The sequence below is a fragment of the Ciona intestinalis genome, chromosome 11 (assembly GCF_000224145.3).
Source record: "Ciona intestinalis chromosome 11, KH, whole genome shotgun sequence".
Lineage (NCBI taxonomy): Eukaryota > Metazoa > Chordata > Ascidiacea > Phlebobranchia > Cionidae > Ciona > Ciona intestinalis.
In genome coordinates this window covers 2,709,548-2,726,846 of record NC_020176.2, presented here as the reverse complement: position 1 = coordinate 2,726,846, position 17,299 = coordinate 2,709,548, and the positions used below count along the sequence as shown (strand labels likewise).

The 17,299-nt window shown below is 36.4% G+C and overlaps 3 protein-coding genes across 5 annotated transcripts; 2 read left to right on the top strand and 1 right to left on the bottom strand.

The window, feature by feature from the left end:
- The first annotated feature begins 201 nt into the window (after nucleotides 1-201).
- LOC101243025 lies at nucleotides 202-6,541 on the top strand. 2 transcript variants are annotated; one of them, XR_003396336.1, is made up of 5 exons: nucleotides 202-1,025; nucleotides 1,295-1,498; nucleotides 1,555-2,596; nucleotides 4,566-4,724; nucleotides 6,393-6,541. XR_003396336.1 is itself a non-coding variant. In XM_004226601.4 (3 exons), exons 1-3 carry the CDS (start codon nucleotides 938-940, stop codon nucleotides 1,715-1,717), a joined length of 387 nt encoding a protein of 128 aa, XP_004226649.1. In that variant the 5' UTR covers nucleotides 250-937; the 3' UTR covers nucleotides 1,718-2,362. The 2 variants fall into 2 exon arrangements, 1 of the variants encoding a protein (XP_004226649.1); XM_004226601.4 differs by lacking the exons at nucleotides 4,566-4,724; nucleotides 6,393-6,541 and having other exon boundaries at nucleotides 250-1,025; nucleotides 1,363-1,498; nucleotides 1,555-2,362.
- LOC100185288 (sodium-dependent phosphate transporter 1-like) lies at nucleotides 2,732-9,186 on the bottom strand. Its single transcript, XM_026836533.1, has 15 exons — nucleotides 9,010-9,186; nucleotides 8,450-8,607; nucleotides 8,039-8,195; nucleotides 7,429-7,569; nucleotides 7,105-7,190; nucleotides 6,947-7,043; nucleotides 6,449-6,565; nucleotides 6,251-6,375; nucleotides 5,801-5,846; nucleotides 5,711-5,742; nucleotides 5,550-5,648; nucleotides 4,576-4,718; nucleotides 3,788-3,973; nucleotides 3,493-3,577; nucleotides 2,732-3,255 (listed from the first exon to the last, which is right to left on the bottom strand). Exons 1-15 carry the CDS (start codon nucleotides 9,041-9,043, stop codon nucleotides 3,103-3,105), a joined length of 1,659 nt encoding a protein of 552 aa, XP_026692334.1. The 5' UTR covers nucleotides 9,044-9,186; the 3' UTR covers nucleotides 2,732-3,102.
- On the top strand, nucleotides 8,657-17,125 carry LOC100182929 (sialin-like). Of its 2 annotated transcripts, XM_002128630.4 has the most exons (11): nucleotides 8,657-8,900; nucleotides 12,016-12,122; nucleotides 12,378-12,578; nucleotides 12,995-13,228; nucleotides 13,826-14,000; nucleotides 14,419-14,552; nucleotides 14,956-15,111; nucleotides 15,315-15,555; nucleotides 15,938-16,071; nucleotides 16,438-16,576; nucleotides 16,635-17,125. In XM_002128630.4, exons 2-11 carry the CDS (start codon nucleotides 12,072-12,074, stop codon nucleotides 16,670-16,672), a joined length of 1,503 nt encoding a protein of 500 aa, XP_002128666.3. In that variant the 5' UTR covers nucleotides 8,657-8,900; nucleotides 12,016-12,071; the 3' UTR covers nucleotides 16,673-17,125. The 2 variants fall into 2 exon arrangements, with proteins under 2 accessions (XP_002128666.3, XP_026692335.1); XM_026836534.1 differs by lacking the exon at nucleotides 8,657-8,900 and having other exon boundaries at nucleotides 12,036-12,122; nucleotides 12,374-12,578.
- The last annotated feature ends 174 nt before the right edge of the window (nucleotides 17,126-17,299 follow it).

Genomic DNA, 17,299 nt, shown 5'->3' with positions numbered 1-17,299 from the left:
ATAATTTCGGTAAGTGCTGTTATAGGCTATTTTTTTGCGATACAAATGTAATTGTGGTTTCGTGTACGTAGCGCATTCGTTTGTTTTCTTTGCGTTTGTATGGCAAGCAAAAACGTATAAATATTGCATTAATTCTGTTCACTATGGGTTATTAAAAATCCGCTTAATGATCGTGAAACTACAAGAACAAATCCTAAACTTTGTACCTATCAATCAAAAACATAGAAAATAATAAATTGCTATCACGCCGTTTACGAGTTACCACGTATGTAACTTTGTAGGTAATTATTCTCTGTGTTTTTTAATGTATGACTGACAAAGTAGACAATGCTAATATATATAACTACTATATCATCATGATTGTACAAAATCCTCACCATAGCTACGCTATAGGTTACGTCATCAGCATGACAAAGAGTTTCCGGAATTAGTTGTGAACTCTGAGAATCATTCAGTAATGCAGTGATTAAGCACGAAGCAATCTATTTGCAGAACTAGTTGTCGGAAAATGTGTTGCAGTTAATACAGTATACCAGTTGGTTTATATTGATTAGCACTGTCCTGAACGGCAGAGGTCTATGAGAAAAAAATAAAACTTTAAACTGTTTTGAAGTGTATGAGTCAGCCACCATTAGCTCTATATTTAAGAATTGTTCAGATTTTATAAGACTAAGAAGTCTTATACTGCTAACAGAAAACGCAGAAAGGAACAGCCAAATTTAAAAGTTACACCACAGTATCTGTAGGTATAGGCACGTCTATAGGCAAGTGTCTTATATTAAAAATGCAACAAGGTATATAGAAAACATAGACTGATACATAGTCACTCCCTTTTTTAACCAAATACCAACCTGTTTCGATTAAGGTGGCAACTAATTTCTATAAAATGCACCTAGAAACGCCTACGTATTAGATTTAAGCCAAGCTTTTGTTATACATGGCAACAACGTTAGCAAACACATCTGGATTATTAGGATCAGTGAGTAGCCATGTGAACTCAAGTGATAATCACACTCAAAATCAAGGTGATGCAATACATTGATCTTATTTTATATGCACAAGCTGTTCTATTTTACATAGAATATGCTCTAATCGAAAATAATCATATAGTAGGGTGGGGGAAGATAGGACACCTTTTCATTCTATTTTTCCATCACATATGGTAGCAAACAAAAAACATTCAAAGAAACATAAACCTTATCCTCACGACTCCCATAGACCGTTATTAATTGTTTGAAACACGATCAGAACATTTGGATATAATGTGCTAATGGTGTCCCATCTTTCCCCACAGCACTATATTGCGGATATGTCGTATTTAACGTGCTGTCACCAACTCAAATATGACTCACTACGTTAAAGGGCATCATGGGACAACGGGTTCAGGTCTCACCAATAGAGAAATACTTCTGTTATCATTTGCAAGTCTCACTGTGTTTATTATTCTTGTATTTTATTCCTTGTACCGCTGGAACAAGAAAAATATATCTACAAAAAGGTAAGATCATTTTTTGTCTACTTTTTTTGTTATTTAACTGAATACATTTACGACAGTACTTTCAAGTCCGGTTTGCTCATGAGACGAAATCACAGCATGGAGTTCTTTGCAGAGTCGATTGCGGCGAGTACTGTTACTGGCGTCGTGGTACCTGGCGTCTTAGGGTTCGACGGTACGATGTTCGAAACTCATACCAACCCGGACTTCCTGCCACCGTAACTTTTTCATGTTTTTCTTCAACCAAATGGTTCTTGGCAACTTTTGGCTTCATACGTTTAAATTTGTCGTGTATTGCAAACACAATCATGGCGTCGGTGGCAATGGTTTGCGCGCGTTTATTTAGCCCAGAGGATAGGGGTCCCTTAGGTATAGTTCCTTAGGGTTGTCTAAATTGTTAAACTTTAAAAAATCCTAATAAAATTCCAACATGGTAACTCGTGAGGGGCACGAGGTGTTTGAAACAGAACACCCGTGTTATTTCAACCATGGTCGCTGTCATGCACGCGTGGATGAATAAGTTACGTTCAACTTACCACGACGCATTCGACGTTTCGACGCCATGCTTCTCACTCTTAACACTGCGTACCTCATTGTCAGACCTTTAAAGCTAATTTAAAGTGCCATATTTTCACTTTATAAAACTTTTAAACACTTTTTGTAGGTTATACATGTACTTTTAACTATTGCATTTAAATTTCGCACCGAATTCTTTGTGTTTAGGTTGCATGTACTTTTAATCTTCCTTTTAAATTTCCCGCCGAACTCTTTGTCCTGCTTGAAGGCGCTGCAGCGTAATTATAATTATTGCATTGCGCGCACAGCTAAAGCTTGAGGCTGTGTTTTATACAAAGTTACTTGCTTTAACACCTCGTGTCTGTTTCTGAACAGTTGTTGCTAGTTTCACAATGGCAATAGATAGTTATATAGCACTGTGAGCTATTACATTAAGATTTTTAGGAAGTTTTGGTTAGCAATTGCGCTTAAATACTGCAATAAGCTATGATTGTGCAGTCAGTGTATCGTCGTTTAGTTACAGAGTACATAAAAATATGTCATTAAAGTCTTCAGTTCAAAGACAGAAGACGATAACGTATGAAGGTAACTTAATCATATCATCAGTTTAAATTTGTATGAAATGTTCTATTATTTTGTGGAGCGTATAATACGCCCCGCATTTTAAAAGTTGGAATACGTCACATCGCCAATTAGTTTGTGCTGTGTGAATATGCTGCAAACGATATATTCCTTTTATTTTTGTTTAAAGTATCAAATCATTTTCGCATTTCACATATCACAAGACCAAATTCACAGAAAAAGAAAATGTATATACTACTGAGTTCATAGATGCTTTTCGTATACAACTTAGTGGCTTGCGCGCCGATTTTAATAACATTGTCAATACATTCGCATATGGTCGTTACACAATGTATAGATTTTCACAAATGGTTCATACGCGGCATATACATATACAGGTGTCTAGTGTAAAGTTGTATAAGCCATTAAATGAAAAAAAGAGTGTTTTAAAATACGCGTAACATAACTTTAGGTGAACTGTCGACCCGTTTTGTATACAACTATATTGATGCAAAGACTATACTTATGATTTAGAGAAATTGCATGAGAAGAAACATACAGCCAGCACTTAAAAGGCCAGATACAGGTACAGTGACGAACCAGGCACACGCGATGTTTCGTGCCACGCTCCAGTCCACTGCTGCACGTGACCCATACCAACCAATAGAGACCACAGCGCCAACCTGCATTATATTCACGTAGTTTATAGTACTGTTGTACAATAGGATACCGTTAGCACATAAACCCAAATTTGTTTAACGTTTTATTTAACCAATAACAACGCTCTTTTTAGAGTCGCGGATTTATGAGTATGTAAATCTGTTATAATTATTCGTTTACTACCAAATGGGACAACAAAGTAAAAAAAAATGCCCTTTAACCAAACCTACTATTACGTTTCGTATTTTCTTAGTACGTACCTTGCAATGCGTTGTCGAAATAGGAATTCCAATATTGGATGCTATCAGCACTGTTGCTGCAGTCATTAGTTCAATGCAGAAACCACTGAAAATATAACACTTGCAATGATAAATCGACAATTATAGCATAACAGAACAAAGGCGAAATGTTACTTTTCTGTTCAAATAAAATAGCGAAGGTAAAATTAACTAAAGCAACATAAAAACGAAACTAGCAAAATAACGACAGCAGTTCTTAAAACATGCTACGTTTAAAAAAGTGGCTTTCAAGACCACAAATGCCTAAGTAGCGTACCGAGATGCTGTTACTTTGGTTAGATCTTCTCCAATCGTTTTCATTACCCCTCTGCCGAAAGTCCAAACTCCCAAACTAATGCCAGCACCACCGTACAGTAATAAGTACCATGGTGTGAAACCAACCTGGCCCACACCACCTGACCAATATATCATCCAAAGGGCAATTAATGGTCCAATAGCGTTGCTGCAAAAAGTTTAAAAAATAATTTTGAAAATTTGGTAATATATGATCATAAAATACACATGGGAACAATACAGTCAAAACGTACTGAATCAGTTTTGGTCATCCTTTCACATTCAGTCATGCGTGTTTCGAATATACCGTTTGCTGCAGCCGAATATACGGTCTATTAGGCATTTGGTTCCGCTACTGCAATGCGGCATAGACTTATGAACCATCCGCATATTTTAACTGGGTTCATTTCGTTGCACGGTCATGCCGGTAACGCAACTCCACTAGCTGTGATAAAGTTCATGCCGGGACTAAAATAACTCGTGCTTAACTGTTAACGCCCTGTTCGGTATCAGCGTTAGTTTTTAAATGCCAATCCATAAGTTTTGTCATTCTCAGTTTTCCCTACATAATGTACAAATATTTTGATCGTTTTTTAAATAATTCCCAACGATCTATGAAGTCGTGAGGATAAAGTCTATAATGCTGTAAATACAACCAAATGGGACGGGAAAATAGAATAAAAATGTGTCCCATTTTACTGTTTATATATAATAACGTTTTTTTTCTGGCATGAACATGACGTCACCAAATATAACTTTAGAATCTATTACCTGACGTCATTTCCTCCGTGAGCAAAACTAGCGAAGCAAGCCGTGAGAACTTGTAGGCTGCTGAAGAGCTGACGGACAGGAATCGGATCATCTTTTTCTGCGTCGTCTTCTGGTGTGTCCTCAGCGACGGATGTTGAATCCTCCTAAATGTAAGAACGGTTTACTTATATTAATTAGGGTGGAAGAAGATGGGACACCTTTTCATTTATTCTCTCGTCCCGTTTGGTAGTAATAAACAAATAATATTTTAAGAATTTTAAGAATTTTAAGCCCATTTCCTTAAGGTCCTCATAGTCTGTTGTTAATTGTTAAAACATAACCAAGGTATTTGGATATTGCATACAAAAGGTGTTCCATCTTCATATTTAGTACGCTATATTAGCGTGGGGTAAGAAGTTTTCATTCTCTTTCCTCGTTCCATTTGGTAGTAAACCAAAAATATTTACAGAATAACATAAGCGTATATAGCCTATATAGCGACTCTTAAAATTGGTAATTATTATAAACACGATCAGGAAATACGCGATTTAAGTACCAACAATATTCCATCTTACCCTACAGTACTATACCTAACTGTAACTTCACGTTTGTCTTTTCCAGTGCATCTTGATTTGTTTTAATTAAACAAAATTAAAATTCAAATAGTTTATACTGTATTGTGGTTTTAGCATTCATGCTTTTATTTAACACCTTTACTCAAGTAGTTTTTATACGGCGGGAGTAACTTAAAAAAAATCCGTTGTAAAACAAACAGGCTTATAATAATTTGCGATGTTCTGTTTTTATAGCCTTACGTTATTAACAATTTAAAATATGGCGGTATTTTCAGATACTTTATCGAGTTTTAGTTGTAATAATATAGCTCTGTAAGACGCATGTCCCATATAGCTATAAACGGCAACCATTGATTTAGTGCAGGATACAGTTTCTATAATTGCATGCAATGTTTTAGAAAGATAAATGAACTTATTTACCGGGCCACAGTCATTTATGCTGTGGTCTGATGTACGTAGTTGTACCATACAAGTCTTTTCTGTGCCGTGTCTGCTTGAACCTGCTTTTTCTGTATCTCCCTGTTAAATATCAGTTTAATTTTAAAAAGACTTAAAAATCATCAACTGAAAAAAATCCTTACCTTTAGAAAAACAACGGTTTCGTGTTTGTAATCTGTAAAATAGATATGGTTTAGTTTTGACTGGTATAATATTTCTTATATGTAACTTACCAACGCTCTTGTTGCTGCTTAACGAACGCGAGCACGCCTCTACCGTCTGTATAAAAATGTTGTTGAAATATTGTTTTTACTTTTATTGGTATTTGACGAAAATGTGTAACTATAGGTAGCAGCATCACTGTACAATTTGGTGTGATGTTATTATATAATATGTATAGTAGGATGGGGGAAAATGGGACACCTTTGGCACATAATATCTGAATATCTTGGTCGTGTTTTAAACAATTAACAACGGTATATATGGGAGTCGAGGGAATATGGTATTTCGCTATATGTTATTTGTTTACTACCAAATGGGACGAAAAAATAAAATAAAACGTTGTCTCATCCTTTCCCACCTCGTTATATACTCGTTACACATGGCACTTTAAATACAAGATTACGCGTAATTGGTAAAACGGGAACCGTTTGCAATTAACAAAATATTAAAGCGAAACTCACATCAAAGGCGGGTGGGGGGTCGAAGTCGATCGAACTTCGTGAAGCTTTTTCGTGAGATTCGCTTGAACAAGAGGAAACGCTCTCGTCAAATTTCTTCTCCGAGGCTTCGGATCGCATCAGTTCTTCTGCGTTGTTTTTTTAGATTAACCTCAGCGAGCCTCATGCGCCCTGTCGGTCACGGTTTCTGCTCGGACTTACCTGATTTCTTCTTCACTCTTGGCACAATAATAAAGAGAGTAGCGATCGCTATCAAGAGCATCCCTCCCCCAGACACCAACGCTACGCCCCACAGCGGTAAGTTGTCCAGACCCAGCACTGTATAAAAAGAATTCCGCTTTTTTAATTTTTAAACAGTTTTACGCGGAATGTGCTACAGTTAAAGTTACAGACGATGCTTTTTTAGATGTGTTTTAACTCTGTTTGGTTTAATTTTTATCGTTTTACGCCAAATTTGTCAGTGCTACAATTAAAATTTCAAATGAAGCTTATTTTAAACGTGCTCACTTTGGTTTGCTAAATTTTATATCGTTTTTCGCCAAATACGCTATGGCTAAAGTTTATTACGTCTAGCTTATCAGAAGTAAAACAATCAACAAACAAAACCCGTTTCTGTGCATTACACGCAATCAACCAATTAAAAACCCGATTGCAGAAACGTATGCAAATATTTAGCACACACGAAAACACCCTGTTTACCTGGGGCGCCCGAGTACAGGATCGAAAACAAGTTAAGGCCGACTGTTACGGAATAAAACATGGGCAAAAGCTTCAAACCTCGCTGTAATGGATCGTTCTAAAGGGGGAAAAGGTCAGAAAAATAAGGTACGCGTCGACGGCCCAGCAAAATAACCTACCGAGTCTAATATGTATTTGCTAATAAAGTAATACAACACAACTGAGGCGAACCCGGCCAGCACTGGAGAAACGAACCAACTAACGACTGTGGAAAAATACAAATAATTAGAATAAGTTCAAGTTAACACTTTGTTATTTCATTCTCCGTGGTCCATTACTTTTGTTTACCACCAAATGTGACGAAAAAATAAAATAAAAAGTTTCCCATCTTCTCACACCCTACTATAAATGTTAAAAACCAGGCAAAAAAGTGTTTTAAAGCGGCGGCATAATAAAAAGTTTAAGACCGTAGCAAAAAAGGGGGTTTAATGTTAGGAGCAAACCTATGAACCCCAGATTTTTCCAACTAACTCCTTTTGCGCCAACCGCGACCAATGAGAAACCGATAGAAGCTCCCACAATGCTGTGCGTGCCGGAAACCGGCAGTCGCAGACAGGTTGCTAAAAGTTGCCACATTGCAGAACCTAAAAACATATCTCTGTCATGTGTAGGTTGCAACATTGTCTGACTATTACTTTGTTTAGTTGTAAAGTGCGTATTTCTGGTCAGAGAGGGAAATAAATCTAGAATGTATATAATATCAAGCTTGTATGCGGTGAAATTCTATAAACCAGTCTATTAGCATAAATACACATATAATATTCCGTATTTCCTGATTGTGGTTTTAACAACCAATGACGCCCTTGCTGGGCTACGGTTATATAATTCTACTTCCTTTGGTTGCTATACCAAAAGAGACGATCAGAATGATTTAACATGGTTACTATATATATCATTCTGGTTTAACTCTTTATGCGCGCTTCACAGTTCTATAAGTTACCCTATGCCCACGGACGAGACATTTGTTTCATTTTTTTGTTTTTTTTTTGTTTTAAAAACCCTATGCCCACGGACGAGACATTTGTTTCATTAAAAAAAGCAATTCCTTCTTACCGAACATCGCACTAACTTGACCCGTCATCAGAATCTCGGTTCCCCCATCGAACGAGTAAACTTCAACGTCGATAATTCCTTTCCGGATCGTCTCGCCCACTTTCGCCCCGATAAGCAGAGCCCCAGATGTCTCGAATATTGTAGCGAGAATGCAAGCCTATGAATTATAAACACTATAAGCAACTAATACTTAATCTTAAAGCGAACAACATCCGAACATTGTGGTTTTGTAACGTTTAACTGTGAGTTATGGTGGGGGGGGGAGATGGGACACCTTTAACGCATAATATCCAAGTATCCCATTTTATCCTACTGCACTTTTTTATTGTAAGGAACGAACTAAATTGGAACGCTATTTTTGAGGAGCTTATAGTTTTGCAATTTTTACCAAATTGTGAGGTATGACTTCACCTGTCTTATCGTAATGGCTTTGGATCCGACAGTGGTTCCAAAACTGTTGGCAACGTCGTTCGCACCGACGGAAAAAGAAAGGACAATTGCTGCAACAAACCCGGTAATGAGCATCCACAAAAAGCTCTCAGAAGTCCAAGGTACTGATGTGCTGGAACCTGCAAAATACCAGGATTTCTTGGTTTCAAAGTAAAAAGTACAGATATAAGAAGCATATATTGTTAAAAAAAATATAAACCGAAAATTTGTTTTTTTTAAACTGAATAGAAATCATTCAAAAAAAATATTTTTTCTGCTAACTGGTTTCCTAAAATCAAACTAAAGCAACTGTATTTATAAACTTCTTCTTTTCAGATCAAATCCATATGAACCGGATTTGCGCTGCAAATGGAGATTTCGAAATATTTTGCACTTTGGGTATCGGTTTTATTATATCTTTAGAAGCGACAAGGTTAGTAAAAAAACCCACAACACACACTTTCTGCATGTCTTAAAGAACGTTCTATTATGTTTACGATCTTGGCGGCGTGGTAACACAATATTTATAATTTAAAACTCACCGTAAACGGAGGAAAACGCAGTTGTTGTATCCATTTTTACACAGCTTCTAACTTCGGTTATAAACTATAGTATTTCTAATCCAAATTAATGCTACTTGACCCAACACCTGCGGTACCGCAATACCATACGCGTCACACTTGTTTTTCAAGGTAGTCTGTTTGGAAACAGAAGTTGAACAATTATTTGCAGGCAAACAACTTAATCTATGATAACTCCTCAGCTAATTAATGCAACTATTTAACCTTCAATTTGGGAGCGCAACTGCGCTTCTGATTCCTTAACAAATAATGCTAAAGCCAAAACCTCTTCAAGGCAAAGTTAGAACCCAAAAAAAGCAAAAAATGATTCCAACTCGCCACGTTTTTTTCTCTCGTATCCAACTCTGCTGACGAGGGGTCTTCAGCTGAGTGGGTTGTTTTGCAAAATACCTCAACCGTGTTGGACTGTTTCGGTAACGCTTGATGGCTCTGTGGCTGCCCCTTACAACACCTGACAAAAGTCAATTGAGTTTCTTGGCAAAATCGGCGGCATTTATGACCCTTTGCGTTATAGTACTGCTGTGATAAAGGACTATAAAATACTCCCCGGGGCTGACTGCTTACATAAACATAATTTAATCTCGTGTAACTGAGAAAAGAAAAAAGGTTTAAGCATTGTCCAGGTTTTCAATTGACCATGCGAAAATTTAAAAAAAAAATTTAAAGAACGTCCAAACTTTTTCACTCCGCGTTATAACGTCAGATTGCGTGGGTTTAAATTAAATAATTTGTTTATTTGATACATTACTGATTTTGATCCTTGCCCGAGGCATTCTAACATATTGCACAATCGAATGCAAATAACGCACAGAGAGAATTTGCTATATTTTGACTGTCTTTTTTTTAAACACCAAAACAATGGTAGATACAATTTTTAAGTTAAGTTAAAATATGCAGCCGCCACTTTGTTAAATTCTTAGCTTGTTTAAACACTTATCGTGTGAGCACAGCCATGGGCTTCCTAAGCACATATTATCAAAGTCATTATTGAAGGTTATGCCAACACGGTGAAATAGTAAATTTATAACTAAAGTAAAAAAACACCGACTGGTTGTCTGGCTGCATCAAAATACCCCAAACATGGTTCATTTTTTTATCATCTCATTTGTTAGAATTTGTTTTTAAATTACAAAATATAACCGTATTCCCACGACTCTAAAGGGGCTTTATTATAAGTTAAAAAACGATTAGTAAATATGGGATATTACATATCGGTACAGCTGTCTTACCCCGCGGTACTATCAATGTAACGACCAATTTTTTTTCATACTGACTGACATTTATAGACGACAAATATGTTTTCTGTTTGCTAAAAGATCGTTCTGTTTTGCAAAATTATCAAAACGGTAAAACCTGCAATTAAGAGCCGCCCATGTCATTTTGTCTTCGATGACGCATCTTGTAGAAATGTTAACATTCGGGTTTAAATTTAGTAATTGATCTTTAGAAATGTATGCAAACCAGCGTTTTTTGTTGCAAAATATTACCGCAACACCTTTGGTACTAGTAATCTGCGCGTCTTTCCTTTAACTATAATGTTTTATAAATTTGGCATCATTTTTTAGAGTTAAATTTATTATACTCTGTTCGCAGTGGGATTATTACTACATTGTTAAAAAGATACGAGTATATACGACAAGTAAACTAATTATAACACGCCGCGATGTATGGTATATTCTCAGATCGTAACCGCCGCATTTTATCTAGAACGTTTGACATACACAGAATCAATGTGTAAGAAAGCGTATCTTCATTTTCTTATGTTCGTTACTTGAACCAAATCGTGGTTTCGCTTGTTCATACTTTGCGGTAGATACATAATTGATAGCATATATATTCAAACGTCAATTGCGGTAAATGGGTCGTGACCTGGTTGGTGGGCGTATTTTTGTTGGTGTGCAAACAGAATTTGTGTGCCAAGTTTACTGGAAAATACAAATACTTTTCAAGCCTTTTTCGTAGCATTTTTGCTAAACTTTGGTTGCGAAAACAGCTGGTATGACATAAGCATTCTTCCTTTCTATGCAATTTGAAATCAACCCGTAATGTTTTAAAGTGACATACATATGAATTAGAAGGTGTATCGTAGTATATTTTGCTTTCTGGTAAGCATGATTGCCTCTAACCTAGATTGACAGCTAACGTAAACAAAATTCAAAAAAAATCACCAATGTAAGATATGCGGTAACTTGTAAGTGGGCATGAGTATGAAACAGAACATTCGTATTGTAACCACTAACGTTGCCCAACACGCGGGAATAAAACCAGTTATTCTCTAATTACCGTCCTTGACTCTTTAGCACCACAAGTGTTTGGAAGTTACTGCAGTATTACTACATATGAATGAATGTTGGTTGCTTTATTCCCGCGTGGCCTGAAAACGACAGTCGTTATAACACAATCACCCACAATAAAGTTACATACATGGCACCTCGTTAGCTGGCACTAGGTGTATGAAACAAAACTGAGTGTTATAACGACTGTCGTTGCCAAGCGAGGATAAGTGAATTATATATTCATTTATTTAAACAGATAGATATTCATGCCGTATTTGCAAGCGAAATGCACACCTTTTTTTAAACTGTCCCTTGCAAGAAACTTTCTTTTGTAATTATTATAGTAGCATTGATTAATTGTTGTTGTTGGTGTGATCAAACAAAAACTGTATACCGTTTAATTTTTGGCAGTTAAAATTTAAATCGCGCATAGCACGGAAATAATTTAACAAAAACTTCCGGATTCTTAAAGGAACAAACCAATCGTTTGGTTCACAACGATTGCTGCTTGTTGGCTATACGGTGTGCAACGTTTAAAATACAATTCTGCAAAACCGTTGGAAATTTATGGGTATTCCAACGACGGCAATGCAAAGTCTAGTTCCCGATTGATTGCCGTTTACTGCGTTTATTTAAGTTTGCAAGCTGCATGTGGCGTTTAAACATTAACCAATTTATTTTGTAAATATAGGGGCGGGTCGTTCAGCATATGTTTGAATAGCTTGTATGAAATGAACATCTGATAAGATGGGAGACGAAAAATCAGACGAAAATGCAGCATATTGTGAGATTAAAGAGGTAAATAATGATTCTGTGGTGTGTGGAATGTTATTTATACTTTTAAAATAAGTCTTGATTTTTTAATCATTACGTTATTGCTAACAATCATATTGTAATAGTCACACAGTAAATTTTAATTAGAAGTACATACTTCAGAATATTGTAAATTTCACACCGGACCTATAGATATTCAAACGGTTTATGCAAATAAACTTGAAAAACAAATGCACTATATAAAAAATAAACAGTAACGTGTTCAATTTCTTGAGCTAGGAGCCTACGCCAGGACGATACATCAAAGCAAGATACGTTTTGGCGTTCATGGGTTTTCTCGGTATGTTTAATGTGTATTCACTCCGAACAAACTTAAGCGTCGCCATCGTTGCTATGGTCAACTCCAGTAGCGAGTCGGAGGGAAACGCTTCAAACGTTTGCCCGGACAGAGGACAGAGCACAAGTGAAACTGCTAACTCGGTGAGAGATACGTTTAACGGGACACCTTTAGCACGTAATATCAAAATATCCTGATCGTACGTTGTACATGTCCTAATTTTAAATGAGTCTCTACATGGTTCATTTATATATTAATATATAGTAGGGTGGGGAAGATGGGACATCTTTAGCACCTAATATCCAAATATCCTAATCGTGTTTTAAACGGATAACAACGGTCTATAGAAGTCTAGTTTTATATTTCGTTGAATGTTTCTTGTTTACTACCAAATGAGACAAGAAAATAGAATGAAAAAGTGTCCCATCTTCCCCCGCCCTATATTATATATATATAGATATAAATATATAGTAGGGCCTATTTTCAAATAAATCGTTAAAGACGAGTCTAATCTAACTTTTCGACTCTTCAAAATCGTTTTATACTAATTTTTACTCAGAACGGCATTTTCGACTGGAATTCAGCAGATCAAGGATTACTTCTGGGTTGTTACTTTTATGGTTACATCGTCAGTAACGTACCGGGTGCGTGGCTGGCAAGAAGATATGGCATAAGACTAGTTCTCGGTATAGCGATGTTGCTCTCCTCTATTATAACACTATTTACCCCACTAGCTGCAAGAGCAAGTTTTGAACTGTTTGTTGCCTTGAGAGTGATGCTCGGATTTCTTCAAGTAAGACTTTGGCTTTCTTTTGCGTGTTTATAGCCTGTAGCATATATAGTAGGGTGGGGGAAGATGGGACACCTTTTCATTATATTTTCTCTTCTCATTTAATAGTAAACAAGAAACATTCAATGAAATATAAAACTATATCCTCACGACTTCTATAGACTGTTGTTATTCGTTTAAAACACGATTAGAATATTTAGATATTAGGTGCTAAAGATGTCCCATCTTCCCCCACCCTACTATATATTAATATATAAATGGACCATGTAGAGACTCATTTAAAATTAGGACATGTACAACGTACACACAGTTATATTTTATTAAACTGTGAACACTTGCGTATAGATTTAACTATACATGAGAGGTTAAGATAAGATAGTCCATGTTCCATTGTATTTTTTATTGTTCCATTTGATAGTAAAAAATATATGTAACTGTATCCTCACATATCTAAAATAACGTTGTTGTTGTTGTTGTTAAAACACGTTTTAGAAAAGTCAGGACATTATGTGCTAACGGTATACACTTTACCCCACAATAATAGCTCTGCACCAAACCGGTACGTAATCACATAGTTAATTTCAATGCTGTTTTTCACAGGGTGTCAGTTTCCCAACTATGCAAGGGGCGTGGGGGTTGTGGGCGCCTCCAATGGAGAGAAGCGCTCTTATTTCCGCCCACGTATCCGGGGCAAGTTTCGGGACATGTGTCACTCTACCGCTGGCTGGAGTGATCGCAGATGAAGCGGGATGGGAAGCCGTGTTTTATGTTACAGGTTAGCTTGTTAGTGTATTGACTTGTAACAATTTGTGTGAATTTATAAGGTGGCGATTGCATAGAATGAATAAGTGACTTATTTTTAATTTTCGTTTAAGGTAATGAATTATATATTCAGTTGCCACTTAAGTCCCATACTTCCTGTTTGTATTTTGAACAATTAACAACATTCTTTTAAAGCCGCGAGGTTACGCTTATATTTTTGTAAATATTCTACCAAATCGGATAAGAAAATGAAAACATTTCCTATCTCACCTCATCAGTCCCTCTTATTCAAAAGCGAAACGACGAAAAGTAACGGCAAAACGACAGTCGTTAACATGTATAACAGAAGTATAAAACTTATTTGATAAATAGACCGTTTCCACCTACAAACAGTATCATGCTATAAACCATGTAATTATACAACATTAAAGGGTCTGTAGCTTTGCTTTGGAGCTTAGTTTGGCTTGGTATTATACACAACTCACCGTCGGAGCATCCAAGGATATCAGAACAGGAGAAGTCTTACATTAACAACAGCATTGGAGTGGAGACTTATAAGCAAGAGGTATAGTTGAAAAAAAGATTACAGATTTAAAGGCCAATATAGGTCAACTCTGCCTAAAATATTTAGGCTAAATTCTAATGTTTAATGGTGCATTTTAAAAAACAGAACATCTGTATACAGTAGGGTGGGGGCGACGAAACACCTCTAGCACATAATATATAAATATCCTGATCGTGTTTTAAACACTCAAGTCGTATAAGAATACGGCTTTACAAGGTTTACAACAAATTGGACGAGAAAATTAAATAAAAATATGATCTATCTTCTCCAACCTACTATATATTATGTACTAGCTTATTGGTTTATTAAGTAATCATTTTGTTGTTGGAAATATTTTAAGTTTTATTTTGTTATGCGGACGTGTATTTTTATAATATACAGGACAGCATGTTATTCTCTTAAGGGTGTAAAGCGAAGAACGCCATGGAAATCAATGCTCACATCCCTACCGCTGTTAGCTATACTGACTGGTCACTTTGCAAGTAATTGGGGCAACTACACTTTACTAACGATGCTGCCAACATATATGTCGTCTATCCTCAAGTTTAACCTTTCCACGGTAAGCTAAGTCTATTATTACTTTTCCAAAATTACTATCTCGTAATATTTAAAAAAATATATTTTATGGTATTGTGGGGTAAGATGGGACACTTTTAGAACAAAATATCTAAATATCTTGATCGTGTTTTGAACAATTTTGGATTAAAAAAGTATCTTATCTCCCCCCACCTTACTATATGTATATTTTTACTTTTTAAACAGAGCGGTTTCCTGTCCTCCGTACCGTACATTCTACAGTGGCTGTTTACGGTTATTGGCGGATACATTACTGATGTAATACGCAGACGTGGACTTGCTTCGACAAACGTCATTCGTAAAGTGAACACAGCTCTGGGATTGGGAATTCCTGCTCTGTTTTTGGTGTTGGCTGGTTATATTGGGTGTAACGTTGCAGCAGCTGTTGCATTCTTCTCGATTTCTGTTGCATTTAATGCACTGACAGGTATGCACTGTTGGGTAAACTGAGACACCTTTGGCACTTTAACCCCATATTTCTTGATCGTGTTATTTCTTGATCGTGTTTTGAATATTTAACAGCCATATTTAATTGTGTAAATACAATAGAGTGGGAGAAGACGGGACACTTTTAGCACATAATATCAAAACATACGGACCGTGTTTTAAACAACTAAGAACTATGGGAGTCGTAGGAATACGGCTTCATGGTTCTTTGAATGTTCTTTGTTAACTACCAAATGAACGAGAAAAGAGGATGAACAGGTGTCTCATTTTTCCCCACTGTATATACATTATCTTTTTACTATTAAATGTAACGAAAATGAATAAAAGCATTGACCATCTTACCCCAAGCTACTATATACTAGTGCCTGGTTGCAAAGCAAACACAGTGGACATAGCACCAAAGTACGGCGGAATAATATACGGAATGTCGAACACACTTGCCAATATTCCTGGTTTCTTGGCACCTCAAGTCGTCGGCCTTTTGCTTTTAGATGGGGTGAGCAGTTCGTGACTTGGGCGTTATAGGGTAATGGACCAAATCTGGCCTAAATCCAAGTTTTTGAAACGACCTAACCCTCAAGCAATAGAAAGTATTTTTATAAAACGACTGTCCTTTTACCATTATTGCGTATCCATCTTGTCCTAGCAGTAGGCTATGCTATAACCTGTGTTGCTATAACAGAATAAACTTACGTTATGAATAAATAAATGTAACCTATTTATAATCGAGTTGCGAGGTCATGACAGTATACCCATAACAAGGGTGTTCAGTTTCACACACCCCGTGCTCGTTACCACGTATTTAACTGGTTTGTGTGTTGGATTTAAAACAACAATTTGATTTGTTTTTATAATTATATAGAATAGTCTCACTCAGTGGCAAACTGTGTTTTGGATATCTGCTGCGATATATTTAGCTGGTGCGTTGGTGTATCTTATTTTTGGGTCGGCAACCGAACAGTCGTGGGCAAAAGGAGACATTATCAGCATACAAAAGCAAGGTAATTTCTAAAGTAGGCAAAATTATATTAATAATAACGTTGTTGTTATTTCTTTCAGAGCATTCTCTTTCCACTGTATCAATGTCAAAATTGTAACTCATATGACGTTTATTTTGTAGTATATACCAACGTATAGTTGCTGCAATAATTTTACTCATTCACGAATTTAATACGCTAAGGTAATAAAATATGTTTCCACAAGTCACGACCACACAAGAGTATATAATCTATTTTGGGGTTGCTTATATGATTTTTTTATCTATAAGTACAGTGGGTTGGGGAAATATGGGACACCTTTTAAATCTACTTTCTCGTCCCATTTAGTCATAAACAAAGAACATTCGAAGAATTATAAAACTATATCCCCACGACTTCCATAGACCGTTGTTAATTGTTTACAACACAATCATGATATTCGGATATTATCTGCTAAAGGTGTCCCATCTTACCCCAGCCTACTTTGTTTACGTAGTTTTATTTTCGCATTTTGTAGTCGAACATCACTGATTTGCCTATTTGTCGCTTGGTAATAAATAATTTAAAAGTTGCTGCTTCGTTGAATGCTAACTTTTTTCTGACACCGGTATGTAATAAATTCCTCAGCTTGTAGTAAGCCTTCAGCAAAACTAATCTTTTGGAGGCATTAGCTCAAAGCGTAAAACACCGGTGCGACAATATTCCTTCGGGTGAGATACCATTCGTGAATAGCACCTCCAACGCCAG

Coding starts and splice junctions, on each gene's coding strand:
- LOC101243025 (XM_004226601.4), top strand. CDS start 938: ATGGCAACAACGTTAGCAAACACATCTGGATTATTAGGATCAGTGAGT. Junction 1,026..1,362: donor TAATCACACTCAAAATCAAG/GTGATGCAATAC, acceptor ACTACGTTAAAG/GGCATCATGGGACAACGGGT. Junction 1,499..1,554: donor AAAAATATATCTACAAAAAG/GTAAGATCATTT, acceptor CATTTACGACAG/TACTTTCAAGTCCGGTTTGC.
- LOC100182929 (XM_002128630.4), top strand. CDS start 12,072: ATGGGAGACGAAAAATCAGACGAAAATGCAGCATATTGTGAGATTAAA. Junction 14,553..14,955: donor TGGAGACTTATAAGCAAGAG/GTATAGTTGAAA, acceptor TATTCTCTTAAG/GGTGTAAAGCGAAGAACGCC. Junction 16,072..16,437: donor GCCTTTTGCTTTTAGATGGG/GTGAGCAGTTCG, acceptor ATAATTATATAG/AATAGTCTCACTCAGTGGCA.
- LOC100185288 (XM_026836533.1), bottom strand. CDS start 9,043: ATGGATACAACAACTGCGTTTTCCTCCGTTTACG. Junction 5,649..5,710: donor AAACCGTTGTTTTTCTAAAG/GTAAGGATTTTT, acceptor GATATTTAACAG/GGAGATACAGAAAAAGCAGG. Junction 3,578..3,787: donor ACCAAAGTAACAGCATCTCG/GTACGCTACTTA, acceptor TTATATTTTCAG/TGGTTTCTGCATTGAACTAA.